At 37.3% G+C, this 22,117-nt stretch overlaps 1 protein-coding gene across 1 annotated transcript in view; it reads right to left on the bottom strand.

Moving 5' to 3' along the window:
- LOC127879285 (probable E3 ubiquitin-protein ligase HERC1) overlaps positions 1-22,117 on the bottom strand; it is a 155,754-nt gene that overhangs the window by 43,721 nt on the left and 89,916 nt on the right. The window contains exons 42-54 of the mRNA XM_052426048.1: positions 21,848-21,910; positions 20,204-20,329; positions 18,006-18,719; positions 17,536-17,710; positions 16,556-16,685; positions 15,917-16,124; positions 13,253-13,436; positions 11,284-11,423; positions 8,086-8,270; positions 7,500-7,602; positions 6,727-6,939; positions 1,392-1,571; positions 652-826 (exon numbers count right to left, since the gene is read on the bottom strand). Of these exons, the coding sequence (XP_052282008.1) occupies positions 652-826; positions 1,392-1,571; positions 6,727-6,939; positions 7,500-7,602; positions 8,086-8,270; positions 11,284-11,423; positions 13,253-13,436; positions 15,917-16,124; positions 16,556-16,685; positions 17,536-17,710; positions 18,006-18,719; positions 20,204-20,329; positions 21,848-21,910 (2,596 nt within the window). The remainder of the gene's footprint in view (positions 1-651; positions 827-1,391; positions 1,572-6,726; positions 6,940-7,499; positions 7,603-8,085; positions 8,271-11,283; positions 11,424-13,252; positions 13,437-15,916; positions 16,125-16,555; positions 16,686-17,535; positions 17,711-18,005; positions 18,720-20,203; positions 20,330-21,847; positions 21,911-22,117) is intronic.

Genomic DNA, 22,117 nt, shown 5'->3' with positions numbered 1-22,117 from the left:
AAGATATCCCACCTTTTTATATTCTGGTCTTATTTTAAATGTATATAACTTGGTAAGTGTAAGGATTATACAGAAAAAGCCTAGGTGGCAAAGTGGTTAGTGTAAATGAGTTTTTTTTAACAGACTAAAATGTGGCAACAACAGGTTTGAATCACAGCGAGGCATATTAAGGCTGGTTATTGATGTGGCTATACAAATGTATGAGCCTCATTTTGGGAAAACTGGGCTTAATGCATGCAAGTAGAATGTTGTCCCAGAATAGCCTGTGTAGAATGTTGTCCCAGAATAGCCTGTGTAGAATGTTGTCCCAGAATAGCCTGTGTAGAATGTTGTCCCAGAATAGCCTGTGTAGAATGTTGTCCCAGAATAGCCTGTGCAGCCAGCACTCGCAAATCAGGGACAACAGTTCTGCTTAAACTGGATTTTTGTGAAGATGAGATTTGTTTTAAATAAATAAATTCTGTAAAACTGGAAAGTGTTGTCTTAGATTAGCCTGTGTAGGATGTATAGACTAATCTAGGATGAAACTTTATGAACATGCATGTAATAACACGGACTGCACAGGCTAATATAAGACTACACTTCATGCACATGCATTAAGCCTTGTGTTCCCAGAATGAGGCTCAGGTACATAAGCCCTATGAGACCCACCTGCCAGCCAGCACGTTTAGTGCCTCAAGTAGAACGGAGCGGGCAATCACCACCTGGGTTGCACGCGTGGTCTCATGCACGGCACGACGTCGCTCAGCGCTAGTCTTCAGGCCTGCAACCTGATCAGGGAGGGAACGCTGCTTGCTCTCTTGGAATGGGGAACTCTGACGTGTACCTGTTGGTGGTACAGTAATCACCGTCATAACAACTAACAATAATTACCCGTCATACTCTGCCATTCACCAAGAAAGCTCTTGGCCGCCCATCTCAACATTTTGCTTAAATAATTTTTATTTGGCAACAACTTATTTGTCTTTCACCTTCGTAGCATAGTGTTGTTTTTTTAATAATAAATTAGTAACTTTGGCTTAAAGAATGTTAAAAACACAGGAAAACGGGATTGTAAAATTCTAAATATCTTTACTCATCTGTATTTAACAACGCTATGTTTTAAAAGTTTATGCTTTACAATAAAAACTGTGCTGACAGCAACAAATAAGTGACGTCAAAATCTTGAATTACTTAAAATGTTTATTTTCAGGTTGATGCAGTTGGTAACATGTATCTGCACTTTTATTGTACATTATTGTATGATGTTGAATATAATGCATGTATTTGCTTTAAGACAAGATAAGCAATACCGATTGCTTATACCACAAATATCAGCCCAGACCATTATCCTGGTACATATGAAAAACACAATCATTCACTTAGCTATGACAATCAAGTGTATTGCCTACCTGGTGTATTGCTCTCCTCAACAGAATGCTTCATACACTGTGACCCCAAGGGGTCAGGCTTGGGGAAGGTCATGGGTTCAGGAATAGGGCTCTTGTCTGAGAGGCCAAGGAGCTGGTGCAGTTTCTCGGGGTTGTCAAGGCACAGCAGAGTACCATCCGTCTCCCCAGGGCTCAATAAATCTGTGAGGGAAATTTCATTACATGAATATAATTGAGACCTGACCAATAAAAATCGGGGCTTGATGCATGCCCATTAAGTGTTATCCCAGATTAGCCTGTGTTGTCCACACAAGCTTAATCAGGGACACTACTTTCAGCTCAACAGGATATTTGTAACGAAGATATTTTCATCAAACAAAAAAGCAACATATAAGCAAAAAGTGGCGTCCCTGATTAGCCTCCACACACTGCAGGATTTTAAGTAAATTATCTGGATTATCAAATGGATTCCGCAATCAAAAGAAATTATTTTCCAACTTATTTTCCAACTTATTTTGTTTAAACCAAACTTTTTTTAAATTTCATACATTATATTGGCTACAAAATACTGGGTGGACAGACTGACGGACACACAGAGCGCAAACCATAAGTCCCCTCCGGTTTCACCGGTAGGGGACAATAATGTGTCAAGCAATGAAACCTAGCAAATAACAAGCAATTTTTTAAAATCAATATCCCCTGTAATAACCACACAGTTTGAGACAGACCCAGGGACTGACAGACCGAAGGACAGACTGATAGACGGACAACGACAAAACTCCCAGAAATGGCTGGGTATAACAACAACAAATGAATGGCTGTAAACAACTGAAGTAATCAACAATACATTTCCTGCCATGACTAATGCCCACAAAGTAATAAATTAAAATATCAAGTTTTAATTCTTAAATATAACACAATCGGGATCACATCTCAGATTTATTTTAATTACTTAGAGGCAGGGATCATATTTTTTTCGGTTTTGTCGGTCCTAGACCGATTGGGGTCATGAAAGACCGATTGAAAATCCCAAACAGTCGGTCCGATTCTGCTTGCTTTTAAAATTCCCATTCCATGAAATCGATTACACAGTGTACATCCTAACACACCCTAATGACATTCTTATCTCGATAAGGTGTGATAAACCATTCGCTGCAGTCTCTAAACCGGTCAGGACCGGTTTATTGCACGTCAGACCAAGAATCAAAAACTTATGAACAGCGGATTAAAGACGCATCCGAAAAGACGCGTCTGAATGCACGCGCTGTAACCAAACAAAACATGCCGATACATTTTCCACCAGCGTAATAATCCGGTTATATAATTATGAATGAAAGTCGCGAATCTGATCAACAGAACAGCCGAAAGTTATTTTTATGGGCGGACTTTCACATAAAATAGTACACAAGAAAAATAATATACATTGAATAAATCTTAAGTAAAACCGTGTTAGAATCGATATAATTCGTGTACTTTATACTTTGTTGTTGAATAACTCACGACCAGAAAATTAGATGCGTGGTTTCAAATGCTTCGCTCTCGTGATTAAATCCCTACGCATCTAAACTATCGGCCGTGGGTTATTTGACAACAAATTATTTCTTAATTATTTGGTTTGTTGTTGTCAGAAGCCAACCTACGCACAGACATTTGTTTGGTTTATTGCACGTCAGACCAAGAATCAAAAACTTGTGAACAGCGGATTAAAGACGCATCCGAAAAGACGTGTCTGAAAGCACGCGCTGTAACCAAACAAAACATGCCGATACATTTTCCACCAGCGTAATAATCCGGTTATATAATTATGAATGAAAGTCGCGAATCTGATCAACAGAACAGCCGAAAGTTATTTTTATGGGCGGACTTTCACATAAAATAGTACACAAGAAAAATAATATACATTGAATAAATCTTTAGTAAAACCGTGTTAGAATCGATATAATTCGTGTACTTTATACTTTGTTGTTGAATAACTCACGACCAGAAAATTAGATGCGTGGTTTCAAATGCTTCGCTCTCGTGATTAAATCCCTACGCATCTAAACTATCGGCCGTGGGTTATTTGACAACAAATTATTTCTTAATTATTTGGTTTGTTGTTGTCAGAAGCCAACCTACGCACGGACATTTGTTTGGTCCAGTGCATGTTTGTAAGCTATTATCGAGTCGACAACAATTTAAAACATCGGTATAGACTCACACAGATTAATAATATTTACAACGATGAAAAAAGTCTGATAAAACAGCACACGAAACAATGAAATACCAAATGATAAAACCAGTTGAGAAAACTCGTTCCGTTTAAAAAAAAAAACGCCTTAGGGAATTTTACGTGTACATGTATTATACCACCTTCATGAATGGCAAAATCAATGGTATATATTTTAACGTAATTTTTCATGATTTCGGATATACATTTTCGGATACTTTTCCCCAATTATATCCGGACCGATTGATGTTGCAGGAAAATATGATCCCTGCTTAGAGGTAAATATTTTAGGTTTAGACTAAGTGAAAGATAAGACTGTCCATATAGATGGTGCTAGGGCTATTAAAAACAGATTTAATGTGTATTTCAAAGTTCAGGAGGCCCATCTGTTCTTGAGGCTGCATTATGTCACTACATAGAGTGTTGGAAAGAATTTTGAAATAAAGCTCCAACTCTGAATTTAATGAAAAATATTCATAGTGATTATTTTTTGTGTGCAGGGAAAACAGAGTATTAAGTGAAACAAGACTATTGCCAATCAATATATGTCCCCTACCAGCTCCACCATTGTCAGAAATTCCACCATTGTCAGATTTTTTTTGTTGTTGTTGCAATAGCAACCAGAATTTTTTACGTAGGAACAAAATGAAATGATGTGCATAATGTCCATATTGCCATCTATCCATGTTTCAAGTTTAATGAAAAAATATGAAGAACTTTTCAAGTTATGGCAGGATCCAGAAAACCACCATTTTCAGCAGTATTTCTAGTCTATTTGTTGCCATAGCAACCAGAATTTTTGACCTAGGAACAAAATGAAATGACATGCATAATGTCCATATTGCCATCTATCCATGTTTCAAGTTTCATGAATAAATATTAAGAACTTTTAAAGTTATCACAGGATCCAGAAAAATGTGACTGACTGACAGACAGACAGAGCGCAAACCATAAGTCCCCTCCGGTGAAACCGGTAGGGGACAAAAACTTCCTGTCTGGTAAAGTTACTCCATATATATCTAATTTATGTTGGGATATGGGATTAAACCCATGTTGTGGAGATGACAAGCAGGAGTAATAACCACTGTGGTGACAAGACAGCCTTAAACAGATGATATAGGCCTAAATGGGATTTTATTACCTATGAAAAAAAAGAACCTTTTTCCTAATCCAGACTGGAAATTAGAAAATGCTAGCCATTTAAATGCTTTTTTGTTTAGAACATTATATTTGATTTAGTTTTAGCAATGGTTTCTTCAAAGAATATTAATATAAACAAAACAAGATTTCTTTGAGAAATACAATGCCCCCCAGTAAGCAAAATATGAAGTTGCTATGTAGTTTATCTGGGTTGCCACCCACCTGATGAAATAAAATTCCCTGACTTTTCACTGACTTGTCCCTGACCAAATCTTGGTTTTTACTGGCTAATTTCAGGACATATTCAGCCTCCTCCTCCCGATACAGCTGACCAAATCCACCCATTTAATGTTTCTTTTATTCTTTAACATATAATATTTAACAACGTACAAAGCAGTACTACTTGTACACTAATCTATGCATGATGCAAGGCTATATAGTAAATAATAGTATTATTATTATTATTATTATTATTAGTAGTAGTAGTAGTAGTAGTAGTAGTAGTAGTAGTAGTAGTAGTAGTAGTAGTAGTAGTAGCAGCAGCAGCAGCAGCAGCAGCAGTAGTAGTAGTAGTAGTAGTAGTAGTAGTAGTAGTAGTAGTAGTAGTAGCAGTAGTAGCAGTAGTAGTAGTAGTAGTAGTAGTAGTAGTAGTAGTAGTAGTAGTAGTAGTAGTAGAAGTAGTAGTAGTAGTAGTAGTAGTAGTAGTAGTAGTAGTAGTAGTAGTAGTAGTAGTAGTAGCAGTAGTAGTAGTAGTAGTAGCAGTAGTATTAGTAGTAGTAGTAGTAGTATTAGTAGTAGTAGTAGTAGTATTAGTAGTAGTAGTAGTAGTAGTAGTAGTAGTAGCAGTAGCAGTAGCAGAGTAGTAGTAGTAGTAGTAGTAGTAGTAGTAGTAGTAGTAGTAGTAGTAGTAGTAGTAGTAGTAGTAGTAGTAATAGTAGAAGTAGTAGTAGTAGTAGAAGAAGTAGTAGCAGTAGTAGCATCAGCAGCAGCAGCTGCAGTAGCAGCAGCAGCAGCAGCAGCAGTAGTAGTAGTAGTAGTAGTAGTAGTAGTAGTATGCATTACAAAAATGCAGTTAGCCTTACATTTGGTAAAATTTAAATATATTACAAGGGAGGCAAATGCAGTAACAATAAATTTAAACTTATTGCATTTGTTTCCCCTGTATATAACAAAGATATAATAGTGTATTACCTCCCCTGTCCTGCTTATATTTATATTAATCAACAAAATTAAACATTAACACAATATTTAATATACAAAATATACAAAAAATCTCATATTCTGATAATATTTTTACTGATCCACTGTATTTTACTAAAAGGATGATGTTTCATTGGACTGATAATTATAGATTTAGGATAACAGACCAGTTGCTTCAGTAATATTGTTCAGAGTGTGCCCTGTTGGCCGCGTATGCATTCTTGAGTTATCATTCAAAAAACCATTTTACTATTTCGAGTCACCGTGACCTTGACCTTTGACCTAGTGACCTCAAAATCAATAGGGGTCATCTGCGAGTCATGATCAATGTACCTATGAAGTTTCATGATCCTAGGCCCAAGCGTTCTTGAGTTATCATCCGGAAACCACCTGGTGGACCGACAGACCGACCGACATGTGCAAAGCAATATACCCCCTCTTCTTCGAAGGGGGGCATAAAAATCATTAAGCTTTACAGAAACAGTAAAATAAACAAGCAAATTCGTTGAATTGCAAATCCCTTGATATATGGTAGAGTCATACAAAATAATTAAGTGTAGGGTAATTGTTTTTATGAATTTCAAATCTCTTGATAGCTATACATCCATGTTGAAATCTTGAGGCATATCTGAGATATAGCCTTGTAAAGTTACATCATACAAAAACAACAAAGGACGTACAACTCCAATTCTATATCCCTCATCCTTTGGCTGTGGATAAAAATCCTTGACCCATTACATCCCACCTAATGTGAGCATTGACCCATTACACCCCACCTAATGTGAGCATTGACCCATTACACCCCACCTAATGTGAGCATTGAGTCTGAGCTGTCATGGAACTCATCCAAACTCCCCTCTGCCTGGTTCACAGCGGACTGGCCAGGCTGGGCACCGCCCAGGTACCGGTTACGGCATCCCAGACACAGCAGGTAGAACGGGTGGCCAGTCCCGCACTGCCCCCCAAACCAACCACTGCAGTAGGAGCCGTTGCTGCGGTAACCGTGGTTGTCACTGCTTCCTGTTAATGTTGTGTAGGGAATAACAGGTGTGAACCATATATATATTTATATGAGAAAGGAATTTGCAAGCTGATGATGGCCTTTTTGACCTTTGACATTTTAAAATTACCTTGACTTTTGAGATAGGGAGACAAGTGTTACACACTACACAAAGTCTTATGATGGTGGACATTTGTAAGCTATTAAATAATCCACCTATTTAACAAAGTGATGGCTGAGATAGGAAAAGTTAAGAGGTCGGTCAAACACCACTATGGGGTTGATATATGCTGCCTTCTTCAAAGATGTTGAGGATTTTTTTTTAAATATAAGAAAACAAAGAAATAACCTATTATCTCTTCTTTCTATAGCTGTACACAAAACATTTTATTGTGATTTCCTCATCATACGTCTACTTAAATTATAATGGATTGTATGGGTGGCCATTTAAGACAGACTATCTAAAAATTCTAAAAAAGCCAACAGACCCCTTAAAAACCTTTTTTGGTAATATCTCCCCAATTGTTTGAATGTACCAACATACCAATATTTCTGCCTTACACAAACCCATCCCACCCACCTCCACATCCAGGGTGGGTTGTCCTCATGTGACGGTTGAAGGCGAATGTCCTCTCTCCACACAGGTCACACACTACTGATAGATCCTCCTCCAGGTCACGTCTCTATAGAAGCCATTAGAAATGTCACACACTGACTGCGCCATACTTCAATCAAGATGTTTTTTTAATGCTTTTGACATGATTTGGGGAAAAGGTCAGTCAGAGATCATTTACACAAGAAACTTTTGAACAAATCAGAATCAGAAAAAATGTTTTACAGCATGAGCATTACTTAATTGTAAGTGAAATCAAAACATTACAAAATACAAAATAAAACTTCTATAAAATATATAATTATGTAATGACAAAGAATAAACATTTAGCAACATTTTGTATTGAATATGTTTTCAAGTTATAACTTACATTTGCAATTTCAGAATAAACAAACATGTATGGTTTAAAGACAGTTGAACAGTCTCTAACATACATAATCCAAAAGATTTTAGTACTCAACTATATCATCCTGAAAATACAAAATATTTTATACTGAATCCAAACAAGTAAGCACTTTATCATATACATTGTAAAATATGCCATACATCATACCAGAGCAGTAAAGAGGTCTAAGGTCTCCCTGTTCTCAAAGTTGAAAATGTCATCCATAGTTACGTCACTTGCCAACTCCTCCTGGAGGTCACAGAGTTCATCGTAGAGGTCAAGCACTGACCGCCTCTCACCTCTTTCTGCCTCATGTCGAGACCTCTCAGTGCGCTCATGCCGGTCATTGTTCTCTACCATCAGATACAACAGTCAGCCACAGGTAGAAATTGTTTCAATAGTGTAAATAATTTTTCCTGAAGCCAAATGTTGTAATACATTAAACAAGGGACAAAATTGTCACAAAACCAGGTTTTCAGTTGAAAAAAAGTCTGATAAAGGGAGACAATTCAAAATGTGTATTGTTAACCCCACTTGTGTAAAATTGACCTTGATTTCAATAAGAAATTCTTGGTTGCGATGGTTGGACGGTATTTCAAACATAAAAGAATAAAAATAAATATTTTTTAACCGTTTAAAAAAAAAAAAAAATTGGCGGAGGGGGGGGGTGGGATGGGGGGGGGGGGGTATAGTGTGAGGGTGTGGTGGTCATTTGTGAGATGATCTTAAAAAAAAAAAAAAAATTGGGGGTGGGGGATTCAGGGGGGGGTGGGGGGGGGGGGGGGCACAGGGGATGGTTTGGGTGGAGTCTATTGTGGTATGTCAGGTAAGAGTAGTTTTGTCACAGTATCAATCAAATCTAATCAAAAATAAAGAAGTTATGGCAAGTTTAGCAAAATTTAATAATTTGACCTTGACAGTCAAGGCCATTCAAGGGTCAAGGTAAAATTCAACTTGCAAGGTACAGTAACCTCATGATAGCATGAAAGTATTTGAAGTTTGAAAGCAATAGCCTTGATACTTTAGAAGTAAAGTGGATCGAAACACAAAATTTAACCATATATTCAAAGTTACTAAGTCAAAAAAGGGCCATAATTCCGTAAAAATGACAACCAGAGTTATGCAACTTGTCCTTTTACTGTACCATTATGATAGTTTGCGAGTGTTCCAAGTATGAAAGCAATATCTATGATACTTTAGGGGTAAAGTGGACCAAAACACAAAACTTAACAAAATTTTCAATTTTCTAAGTATAAAAAGGGCACATAATTCTGTCAAAATGCACGCCAGAGTTATCTAACTTTGCCTGCCCAGTCCCCTCATGATAGTAAGTAAGTGTACCAAGTTTGAATGCAATAGCATTGATACTTTCTGAGAAAAGTGGACCTAAACGCAAAACTTAACCGGACGCCGACGCCAAGGTGATGACAATAGCTCATAATTTAAAAACAAAAAATAGATGAGCTAAAAACAAGAGATGTATTCGTCAGAAACACAATGCCCCCTATTGCGCCACTTTGAAATATTAAAAAAAAAAAAAAAAAAAAAATTGACCTCGAAGGATGACTTTAACCTTGAACTTCCACCACTCAAAATGTGCAGCTTCATGAGAATGCCGCTTTGAATTTAAAAAAAAAAAAATTACCTTTGACCTTGAAGGATGACCTTGACCTTGAACTTCCACCAGTCAAATTGTGCAGCTTCATGAGATACACATGCATGCCAAATATCAAGTTTCTATCTTCAATAATGCAAAAGTTATGGCCAACTTTAGTGTTTTTTTCGGACGGACAGACTGACATACACACATACTGACATACTGACAGACAGTTCAACTGCTGTATGCCACCCTACCAGGAGCATAAAAAGTCTGATAAAGAGAGACAACTCAAAATCAAAATGTGCATTGTTACTGATTGTTCACAGTTACATAGTTGTTTCAAAATCAATCTATTTTTAGTTGTGGCAACCTTGACCTTGGAGATATTGACAAAAATTCTTTCGCGCAACACACCGTCCAATAATGGTGAACAAATGTGCCAAATGATTTTAAAATGTCACAATGAATGACATAGTAATGGCCCAGACAAGCTCATTTATGGCCTTTTTTGACCTTCAAACTCAAATTGTGACCTTGACCTTGGAGAGATCGACGTAATTCTTTCGCGAGACACACCGTCTAATAATGGTGAACAAATGTGCCAAATGATTTTAAAATCTCACAATGAATCACAAAGTAATGGCCCGGACAAGCTCATTTATGGCCATTTTTGACCTTCAAACTCAAATTGTGACCTCGACCTTGAAGATATCGACGTAGTCTTTCGCGCGACACACCGTCTAATGATGGTGAACAAATGTGCCAAATGATTTTAAAATCTGACCATGAACGACAAAGTAATGGCCCGGACAAGCTCATCTATGGCCATTTTTGACCTTCAAACTCAAATTGTGACCTTGGAGATATCGACGTAATTCTTTCGCACGACACACCGTCTAATGATGGTGAACAAATGTGCCACATGATTTTAAAAATCTGACAATGAACGACAAAGTTATGGCCCGGACAAGCTTGTTCCGCCCGCCAGCCAGCCCGCCGACATTGCCAATCTAATAACCAGTTTTTTTCTTCGGAAAACGTGGTTAACAATTTCTAACTTAAAAACTGGGTTCATCTTTTGTAATTGTCACTGTATGATAATAAGCATTGCATACCAATAACTTCATATCACAAAACACAATACCTGCAAGTTTTTATATTGTATCCCAGAGAGCCAGACAAACAGACATATGCACAAAGCCAAGCCTTTCCATACACCATATCAGAGACAGAGAGAGAGATGGACAGACGGACGGACGGATGGACAGACAGAATAATTCTGGCAACCCCCAACTGAACTTTGGAAAGGAAAGTGTAATGAAACACACTACTTTGATGAATCATTAACAAAACATATTTCCAATTTTTTAAAAGTTTAAAGTTTTTCTTAAATAGTTGACACAATTGTTTTGCTCACATAGCAAATGGCTGCACAATTACTTTGCTAATATTCTGCTGAAAATCGTTACATGTGTATATGGAAGTTGGAGGTCATTCTAAAGTTTCCGTACTTTGACATATCAAAATACAGACTTTTTAAGAAGTTTTACGTTTAAATGGTCATCTTGTATACATGTAAAAAGCTGAAACAAATAAATTGATCAATTAAATCAAATTTCAATTTTAAATTTGAAAAAAAGAGGCATTAAGATTTGTCCTTATGAAAAAACATCTTTTAACTACCATCAACACTTCTAGTTCTAATATTCTGTATGTATTTTCCGATAAGGTTTCCATTACACTGTAGATTGATAGGGCCCATATACCTATATTTGAGAGGAAACTGCGTATGTCCCTGTGTCTGGACTGTGCCAGGACGCGGGGTCTGCGTATCATGCCTGGGGCCTCTCCCACCTCCTCCAGGTATTCTGACAGGTCCACAGGGTCTCCAGCAGACACACTGCCCCTGGACAGATAGATAATTTGGGCCTTGTTCTAGGAAAACTGGGCTTAATTCATGTGTGTAAAGTGTCGTCCAGGATTAGCCTGTGCAGTCTGCACAAGATAATCTAAGATGCCATTTTACGCACATGCTGAAGCTCAGTTTGTCCACAACACTGGGCAATTATTGAAAGCCAATTACTTCCAAGCCATTTCACAACTTACCAGAACCAGAATGCAAAAAGCTTATGTTGGGAAAGTTTATCTAGGCATACTGGAGTAAAATGTCATACAGTTTTCTATGTGAAAACTTTTCAAAATTTATTGAAATATTGTCCGATTAACATGTAGGCAATATTTAGTTGATACAACTATTTTAATCAAAATGAAATATATATGTCATCCTTAATTTAAGAATTGGCTTAATAATATCCTAATTAGTTTTGGGAGTACCGATTCCCAACACACACTTTTGGGAACTATGATAAATTGATTCAATTTTAATCGCAACAAGGCAGTCCAAGAGACAGCTAAATCAACTGCTGAGATTTTTTTTACCTTGAAAAGGAGACCTTGATTTCAACCAGGGATATTGATTCATGACTACTAAACATCTTCTAAATGACAATAACTTTTCAGCAATACTTCAGTATAATACAGTAGTATTTCATAAAAACCATTCAATGCCAATATAACATATAAAGCAGACAACAACAAATCTTAAGCACTTGTGCCTAACAAATGCCTTCTGCACAATGTCTCAATCACCTAAACATTATAGACAAGTTTCATGACAAACTCTTAATGGTTATGGGAGGTATAAAAAAGGCTACAAAAATGGATGCTGAAAATTACAACCATAATGATTGATCTTGACATTGAAATAGCATGACTAAATTATTTCTTCTTAAAAAAAATCTAAACAACAAATTATTTTTTTAATCCTTCCATGGATGTAAGAGAAATAACCTGGTCAAGAAATGGAGGCTCAAAATTGTGTAACCATAAAGTATGATCTTGATCTTAAGCCAGCTTAACTGACTCATGCCTCATGTTTTATGAAAAAAAAATGTGTTTGAGATGGAGCTGACAGGAAAATAAAAGCTGAAACTTCAACATTGAAGAATAACCTTGACCTATAGTCGCCATGTCTGACTGATGATTTCTATATATCATCTCAATGACTTAAACATTTAAGCTGAATAATAAGAAAATGTTTTAAAATGTATGAGATATGGAGTGGACACAAAAATGGAGGCTAAAGTCTTTGAACTTGATGTATGACTTTGACCTTGAGCAGGAATGACTGACTCCTGCCTTCTGTACATAACTTCAATGCCATTAATATTTGAGGGCAGTTTAAAGAAAAATCCTTCAAAGGGTATAGAAACTAGAAAGTAAGGAGCAGACACACACAAAAAGTATTAAACCTTCAACCTTGAATTATGACCTTTATGGCATAAGTAACTAAATTATCTACACATCATCCCAATACCCTTTACATTTCAGTCAAGTTTCATGAAAATTTGTCGAATGGTATAGGAGATACAGAGTGGACACACAAGTGTTACGGACAGACAGACAGAATGAAGAAGTCCATTACTATAATACCTCACCAACTTTGTAGCCGACCATTAAAAAACATGTGCTTATACACTAGGGATACTGGCATTTGATGTACTTAAGTGATATAGACCGGCAAATAAAATGGTTGTGACACCACTAGAGAAATGTAAGTGATATATGGATTTCAAAATACTTCACTCACAGACAAACACTTTAATCAAAAAATTTGAAATAAGACATTACTGAACACATTCACCCATAAAAGTATCCCATGCATGCACGACTCACCTGCTGGGTACTTCCTGTAGAGCAGACTCAGAGCTGGGTTCTGTTTGAGAGGGCCCGGGGTCAGCAGAGGTCACAGAAGGGGCCACACTCGTGACTGCTGAGGGGCCTGCCTCTTGAGGGTGTTCTATCATCCATGTGGCCAGACTGTTGACTCCTTGTGACGTCACCTCCCACTGGTCTACACCTGACAAGTTCAGAAGAAAACAGAGATACTTAAGAGAATTAGTTTATTAGGTTAGTTTATTTTATTTAAAAATAAAATGCTTTTCAACAATTTGTTTACATATGGAAAGAGAATGACATCACAATTTTCATCAAACATTTTACATAAATTACATACATTCATGCTAAATCTGGCATCATTGACGATTACTTTCACTTACTGTATCAATAATTTGGAAACCAGGAAAATATTTCCATGGAAGAAAGGATATCAGAGATGTTTTTAAAACATGTATGCCCCCCTACTTAACTGGTACAGTTGTCTAGTGACCTTCACATTTAATATCTTGCCTTGAAAATTATCATGATTCATCCTTTGACAAGAATTACCAGCAAACTAATTTATAGAATCCTAAGAATTCCTTATTTATTTTGCTGAAGCAATGTATGTGTTCAGAGCTACAGATAAGCTGCGTATTTGCCTAAATACGCAATAAAAAAAATGTGGTTACGCAATCTTTTCAAAATCTTAACGCAAAACAAATCGCCAACCAATTCGAGCCGCCTTCTATGCGTAATGAAAAATCCCGTTTAGGTTTGGCCGTTTTGACTCGATCGACAAGCGCTTGTTTTATATTGTAACGTATTTCCAAAGCATTTAGATGATAACACATGCGAGTCAAACAAAATGGCGTCTCGAGGTAGACGAAACGTTCCGCAAAAAATACAAAACCCCGTATGGATTCTTTTGTCGTGGTAAATAAATTTGATGGCGAAACAATTGCAAAGGGTATGTTTAATGACCTTATTGAACAACCTATACTTCAATTGAATACATAACTATATGTAGGTAAGTTTTTGTGAAGCTAAATGAATGTTTTATTGCAATTACCCTATTCAATTGTTTGTTTTGGTACAAATACCCAATTATTTTTAATATGAGCGAGTATCATACTTTTGGATACCCAATCTCTTTATTCATTACCCAATTCATTCTTATTTTGAAGGGTATTACCCAATTTCCCAAAAAAGCTTATCTGTAGCTCTGTATGTGTTACAAGCACAATGACCTTGACGTTTCACCACTTGACCAGAAATAAAAAGGAATCTTTTTATCCTCCCAAGTAACAAGCAAAGCAAGTGAGCTTATCAAAGGTCAAATGATTCTCTAGATAATGTGCTGAAACCAATTTCATAATACAAGCCCTTGTGACTTTGACTTCTGACTTGATGACCCCAAACTGTATAGGCCTATTATTTTATACCCAAGTAATCAATATACCAAATTGAATTATTGTATATCAAAGCATTTTGAATACATGGTGCTGAAACATATTTCATGTTAAAAGCCTCTGAGAACTACATGAATCCATAGGCATCTATTATTCCTTGCAAGTAACCAGATTACCAATAAAGATGGTTGTATGTCAAGGCATTGTCTAAATTAAAACTGTGCAGGAACCAATTTTTATACAATAGCATGTGACCTTGACCTGGTGAACTTACAATTAAATTGTGTCTCTTTTTTTCCTACCATGGAACCAATATAACAATTTGCTTGATCATATGTCAAACTGTTCTCAAAATATTGTGCAGCATCAATTTCCTGTCACTAAGCCTGTGACCTTGACCTTTGACATGGAGACATTAAAATCAAGAGGCACCTGTCCTTTCACCCAAGTAACAACTTATACCATTTGCATGATCATAGGTCAAAACATTCTCAACATATTGTGCTAAAACAAATTTAATGTGACAAGCCCTTGATACTTTGATCTTTGACCTGTTGACCTCAAAAATCAATACCATCTTTCTTTCCTCCCAAGTTACCCATCATACCAATATGCCTGGTGGTAGGTAAAAGAATTCACTAGATATCAACGAAGAAATGAATGGTCAAATGATGAACATATCTACCAATCAACAAGGCAATTAAATCACACTTACGGAACAAAATATGGGGGAGTTAAAAACACTGATGTCTCCCTTGATACTACTATATGATGTTTAATACCAAAGGTAAAACCATTGAAACTTGCGGTTTTATAAAAGAGTCTTTGATAAAATACAATGTCAAAAATAATAAAGTCATATAATGTCAAAAAGGGGCCTATTTTGTAATTGTTAATTTTCAATTACAACAAGAGCTGTTTAAGGACAATGCACTCAATGGTTCTTGTTTTTGTCAGACATTCTGGCTATTTTTTTTCTAAACCAAACCCTTTGTATAGTAGTTCAGTGTTAATTTATAACAATATTCTTCAAGATCATTCTTCAAAAAGTCAAGCTTAAAATCACACATGACAACTTCATAGCATAAGAGACAATGCCTGTATGTTTGATTGTTGTATTTTGATAAGTGTTGAAGCAGTCCCCTTGACTTTTTGTCTATGGACCAACAAACATGATAGCGACATACACCACTTCAGTTAGTAATGAGGAGGAGTGGGATATAGAAATCATTTCAATACAATTAGGCAAAACAAAAAAGTTTAAACTCACCAGTTTCCTCAATAGCCTGCTCAATGTGGCTAACGGTGAAGCCCATCTCAATCAGTGGAGCGTATATGGTGGGCAGGACAAGTGGTGAGGGGGTGCGGTGGGCCCGCCTCTTCTGTTTCAAGGCAGGGGCTGGACACACAGCGGTCGTGTACTGGGGCGGGGGAGGGCCCCGCAGGGGAGGGGCTGGGGTCGGAACGCTCACTATGGACTGTAATAATCGTTATGGCAGTCATTTTTATGTCACTTTGGCAAAATTTCACAGCGCAACAAGGAAAGAACAAATTATTAACAGGTTAAGTCATATGATTATTTAAACCTTTCCCTCTCAGAAGCTAAGTAAAATTGGCTAGATGAAACCAGAATAAAAAACAGAACAGCTTGCGAGCAACTCCCAGGCTGTTCAGGTTTCCAGCTTTTTTATGCTCATAAGTATCTAAGTGTTGGAAATGAAGCCTTTAAAACTTGAATCTTATAAGAAAGGTCTTTAGTTTTAGTTGATTTTCTCAAGGACTACAAACACATCAAATGCATATCTAAGAGGTAAAGGGTTAAAGACTGAACAAGAAATTGGCAGAGACAAAATTGTACAACGTTAGGCATTTATCTTCAACAAATGTTGATGTTTCCATGGTTACCTACCTGAGGGAGGAGACGTGGCAGCTGTGGGGTCTGGCTGCTGGTTTGACTGGTTCCATCCTGCTGGGTGCGGGACACAAAGTGTGGCAGACTGCGCCCCCTGCCTCCCCTCAACAGACCACTGTCCACTGACCTGTGAGAGGAAAACAATATAATGACTGTGATACATAAACTATTGACATGACGTTGAACTCATAAGGAGCAAATGTACACAAGAGATGATAGACAAGAAGTTTATCAATGGGTTATAAGCAGGTCTTTCTGTTGAAGGATTATGCACTTAGCCACATTGTATCCAAAGTAGAAATGCTAGGCAAATAGAATATTTTTTACATTTTAGAATTAGTGAAGGTACAACAAAACCAATTGATACATAATTAATATTGAGTTCCTTGTGTCAATAAAACTATTAATTGACCAATCATAAATTAATAACCATAAAGTTTGATAAGGTTCACATGGGAAATGTTAAAAAGGATTAATATTATCTTCATATCTAATAGCCAGCTCTGAATCTTATAACATATTTAACTTATCAAAATGCAAAGTCCATAATTTGTGTCAGCAACAAGTGAAACAACTGTTGTGTAAATATTTTTATGAATAACATTGATAAATGTTGTTTTAAAAGTGTTACAGATTACTGATAACACTATTACACATAGTTACTACCGGGATTTCATATCTGTGCAACTTTGATTTAAAAACAAATAGTTTTTGCATAAGCATACAAAATAAAATATTAAAAACTCATTCTTTAGCTAATGAGAGAAGAAAATCAACAACACAATTTTTACCAAAACCATCCAAAATATCCCAAAACAGCTGGGTCACTGAATACATTGGGGGATACCAGGTACGTGGATAGATCATGCAAGTTTCTAATTAGAATTTGCTTCAATCACAATCTTCACATAGTGTTGTGAAAGCTCTACATGCCATTACTACAGGTTAAAGGTTGTTTATGGGAAAACAGCATTTACCCCGTCCTGATAAACTGTAGAATGGAAGTCTGCTGGAGTGACCTCTGGGGGTCATGGTCCTGACCCCTTTGTCCTGGAAACAGCTGGTAGAGGGAGGGCTTCCCCTGGGGTGGGGCAATCTTGTCACTGTTGGGTGGGAACACATCCGAACTTGATAGCAGAGGTAGGTACTTCTCTAAAATTTTAAAACATAATTGAAAAAAAAAAAAAATATACAAACTTGCCATTATATTTTATACACAATTATTTCAGACCACAGTTTCTTATCCCTGATTAGACATTCCTTGATTAGGAGACAACAATACTAGGCCAATCATCTCACATACAGCATCAAAAGCGGAGCTTATTATTTTTATGACACATCACCTGCGCTTTTCAGTTGTTCACAGTATAGTTTTTCACAGTATAATCTTGTAAAACAAAAAGACAGTATTGGACTTGAGCACAGATAAAGCAGTTGGGAACCTTACCTCGGAGTACAGGCAGGTTGGTCTGTGATTCAGCATGTACAGTGACAATCAGTTTCTGAAGCATGGTCCATGTGCGATCCAGCTCCTCCCCTCCAACGGGCCTCTTGAAGGGAGACGGACTGGCCGCAAACAGGATCAACCTGCGCATGTATCCGCAGATGACCTGCTTCATATCCTCGTCTTTTCTAATTACTGTCCCATCGGCAAGGGCTTTGTTGCTTTCAGCCACAAGATCTGATTTAGGCACTAAAAGCATCTCTCCATACTTCTGACTAGATAACACACACTGGATAGCTTTCATGGCAGTTATTTGCAAGGAAGAGAACTGAAGAGTGGACAATTCTTTCTCAATGGCTGATCTCCTCCCTGTCTTCAGGCTTACACCATCCTGTGTACTTTCATCAGTAGGTTCAGATTGTCCCACTGTGACGTTCTCAGAAGCATCTGATTTCGTATCACTCTGAGAACCTTGACCCACTTTTTGTGAAATCTCACTATCATTCCTTGGCTGTACCGGCGAGTTCCCATCATGCATCTGTTCATTTAGCACACACTCCTCCTGCAGGGCTCTAGCCAGATACTCGTCATAGGCGTTGTCATGGTGAGGGAGCCCGGGGGTGTCACAGGGCACTTTTTTTGCTTCATGGTCCACCAGACTCACAGTCTGACTGGGGCTTCTATTTAATTGGGTCAGTGATGGCAACCCAGATATACCTGAAAATCAATCAACAACATATACCAAGTACAGAACATTATGGAAATGTTGTAGCCAATCTAAATACATACCGGAATAGGCACAGTATCAAACAGTGAATACATATTGGCACAGTGTCAACTAATCATAATATATATTTGCCAAGTATCAACCCATTAAATACATATTGGCACCATGTCAACCAATCAAATAAATGTTGGCCTTGTGTCAACCAATCATAATTCATGATGGCACAGTGTCCACCATCAATATGCATAATGGCTAGTTTCAACCGATCAAAATTCATATTGCCACCATGGAAACCAATCAAACTAGAGCTTGATGAATACCCCCACATGCTGCATTGACACAGAATATTTTGCATGTTGTCTTCACAAAAAATAGCAGACACCATGCTCAATGTTAAAAATGCACAAAGTGACCCCGTGACCTAGTTTTTGACTCAGCATGGCCCATGTTGAAACTTGACCTACACATCATCTAGATACAACTTCTGACCAAGTGTGGTGATGATTGGATGAAAACTACTTGAATTAGAGAGCGGACACCATGCTGAACGTGTAAAATGTACTAAGTGACCTCGTGACCTAGTTTTTGATCTAGCATGGCCAATATTCAAACCTGACCTAAACATCATCTAGATACAGTTTCTTACCAAGTTTGGTGAAGATGGGATGAAAACTACTTGATTTAGAGAGCAGACACCATGCTCAATGTTTAAAACGCACTAAGGGACTCCGTGATCTAGTTTTCGACCCGGCATGACCCATATTCGAACTTGACCTAGACATCATCAAGATACAACATCTGACCAAGTTTGGTGAAGATAGGATGAAAACTACTTGAATTAGAGAGCGGACACCATGCTCAATGTTTAAAACGCACTAAGTGACACCGTGACCTAGTTTTTGACCCGGCATGACCCTTATTCGAACTTGACCTAGACATCATCAAGATAAAAAATCAGACCAAGTTTGGTGAAGATCGGATGAAAACAACTTGAATTAGAGAGCGGACACTTAATATGGACCGACAGACAGACAGACAAGCTCACCCCTATATACCCCCCTAAACTACGTTTGTGGGGGTATAAAGACATATTGGCACAATGTTGACAAATCAAAATGCATAATGGATAAGTGCCAAACAATCAAAATACAAACTTACACAAAGAAGTCAAAGAGATAAAATAAAATAGACAGGCACATGTAAACTATTACCTTAAACTGTGCTATGTCATTGCCTTCTTGTGATTATATAAGGGCATACATTTGAAACAAAACACAAATCAAAGTGCATACTGGTGGTAAAATGAATAGAACTAATCTTGAAAAGAAGGCTTTTACATTTATTTATTCAAATTATTATCTCAATGAATATTCTGCTATTACACGCACAGTCTGTGCACAAACAAACAACTAGAAAACCAACCAAAGGCACACAAGTGCCCATACTGAGACATACTGAGACCCTCATTCCTTACCTGATGAGGAGTCAGAGAGGCTATGAGCAGTATGAAAGCTGCTGGATGGGGTGGAGATGGTGCCCAAGGGGGCTGGGCAATCAACCGCTGGAGCCCGGGAGCTCTTCGCTGAGACACACATCACATCTGGACATGCAATAAAAATGTAAATCACTTCTTTACCATAAATGTGCCCCCCCCCCCCCCCAAAAAAAAATTATAATAAAAAAATCTAAGTGTAAGAGAAGCATATTGCCCATGACACATGTTTGGACAAAAACAAAAATTAAGGGAAAGTTGCTGAAACAAAGGCTACGAGATCTGTCTATGTGAATAGAAAATGTAGTGTAAACAATCAGTATTATTTCAACATCAGATATTTGACCTGATAATTACAGTAATTACAGTAATAACAGATTTGACAATTTCATTTTCTGCTATCCCTGTTTTAAACTGTGTTTCTAGCACTAACATCAATTTTCCATGCAAGCAAATTAATCAACTAGAGATAAACAATGAATTTCATACATAACAAAGTCCATTTATACAACGGTAAACAGTGTTATATATATATATATATATATATATATGCTAAAAATATAGCTGTTTATTTTAAATTGTCTTCAGAGTTGCACATTCTTTTTATTGTTAATTTTAAATTTATATTGCTAAACATCATATATGCATATGCCTGTATGTCAGTGACCACTGTTGACTACACTGTGTGTTATAGGTATGTGTACTCATGGGCTACAAGCCTAATGTATTGTGAAATCAAACAAAAAAACATTAAAAGATTATCATTGTATTTGCAGTTGGTGTTTGTTTCTTTGAATGATCTAAATAGTGGTAACCTGCCTCCAGAAGTCACCTGCTAAAAGTAGAAACTTTGACCATTTTCCTTGACTGGCTGCATAACACAGGCTAGAATGTATCTTCTGTGAAAAATAAAAAAGGTTTTATTCAGACAAGTTGTTAAACGCGATATTTCTCCTTTGATCTCAAAAAGCAACTTTGACTGCCACCTTCTGTTTATTCAACATGTTTATTAGTACAATATAGGAAATCAGCCCTGGTTATATCATGCTTAATTTGCATCCTAATACATATGAGTCGTGTTCTGAGAAAACTGGGCACAATGCATGTGCGTAAAGTGTCGTCCCAGATTAGCCTGTGCAGTCTGCACAGGCTAATCAGGGACAACACTCTCCGCTTTTATGACATTTTTCGTTTAAGTCTCTTTTTAGCAAAAATCCAATTTATGCGGAAAGTGTCGTCCCTGATTAGCCTGTGCAGACTGCACAGGCTGATCTGGTATGACACTTTATGCACATGCCTTTAGCGCAGTTGTCCCAGAATGCTGTTCATATAAGCAGCCATCAGGGACAATGGTGCTTAATGCATGAGAGTAATGTGTTGTACCAGATTGGCCTGTGAAGTCTGCACAGGCTTTTCAGCCACGACTTTTTCTGCCTTGTGGCTTTTAATTTAGAAGAGACTTCATTTAAACGAATAATGCCAAATAAGGGGAAAGAGTCATCCCTGAGAAGCCTTTGCAGACTGCATATGCTTGTCTTTGACAACACTTTAAGCACATGCATTAAGCCCCATTTTCCAAGAGGGAGGATATTATGTATATCTGGGTGTTACTTTGGCAATGCTCACCCCCACTAGCAGTAGAAGACGCACTCTGGAAACTGTCATTTAAGTCAGTCATGGATTCCGTGTCTGCAAATGCATCAAACACACATGTATTACTAGACTTATATGTCATATACACTGTCAGTCAATGCCACGCAACTGTAAATATAATATAACATTACAATTCTACTTATGCAGCCCATGTCTAGATCACAAAGAAGATACACTTTAAGGTCACAGCAAGTACCATGTTCACCCATTGATTAATAAAAGTAACCCCACCACACCAATAAC

The sequence above is a fragment of the Dreissena polymorpha genome, chromosome 4 (genome assembly GCF_020536995.1).
Source record: "Dreissena polymorpha isolate Duluth1 chromosome 4, UMN_Dpol_1.0, whole genome shotgun sequence".
NCBI lineage: Eukaryota > Metazoa > Mollusca > Bivalvia > Myida > Dreissenidae > Dreissena > Dreissena polymorpha.
The sequence above is the reverse complement of the archived record's forward strand: the minus strand, read 5'-3'. Positions and strand labels throughout refer to the sequence as shown.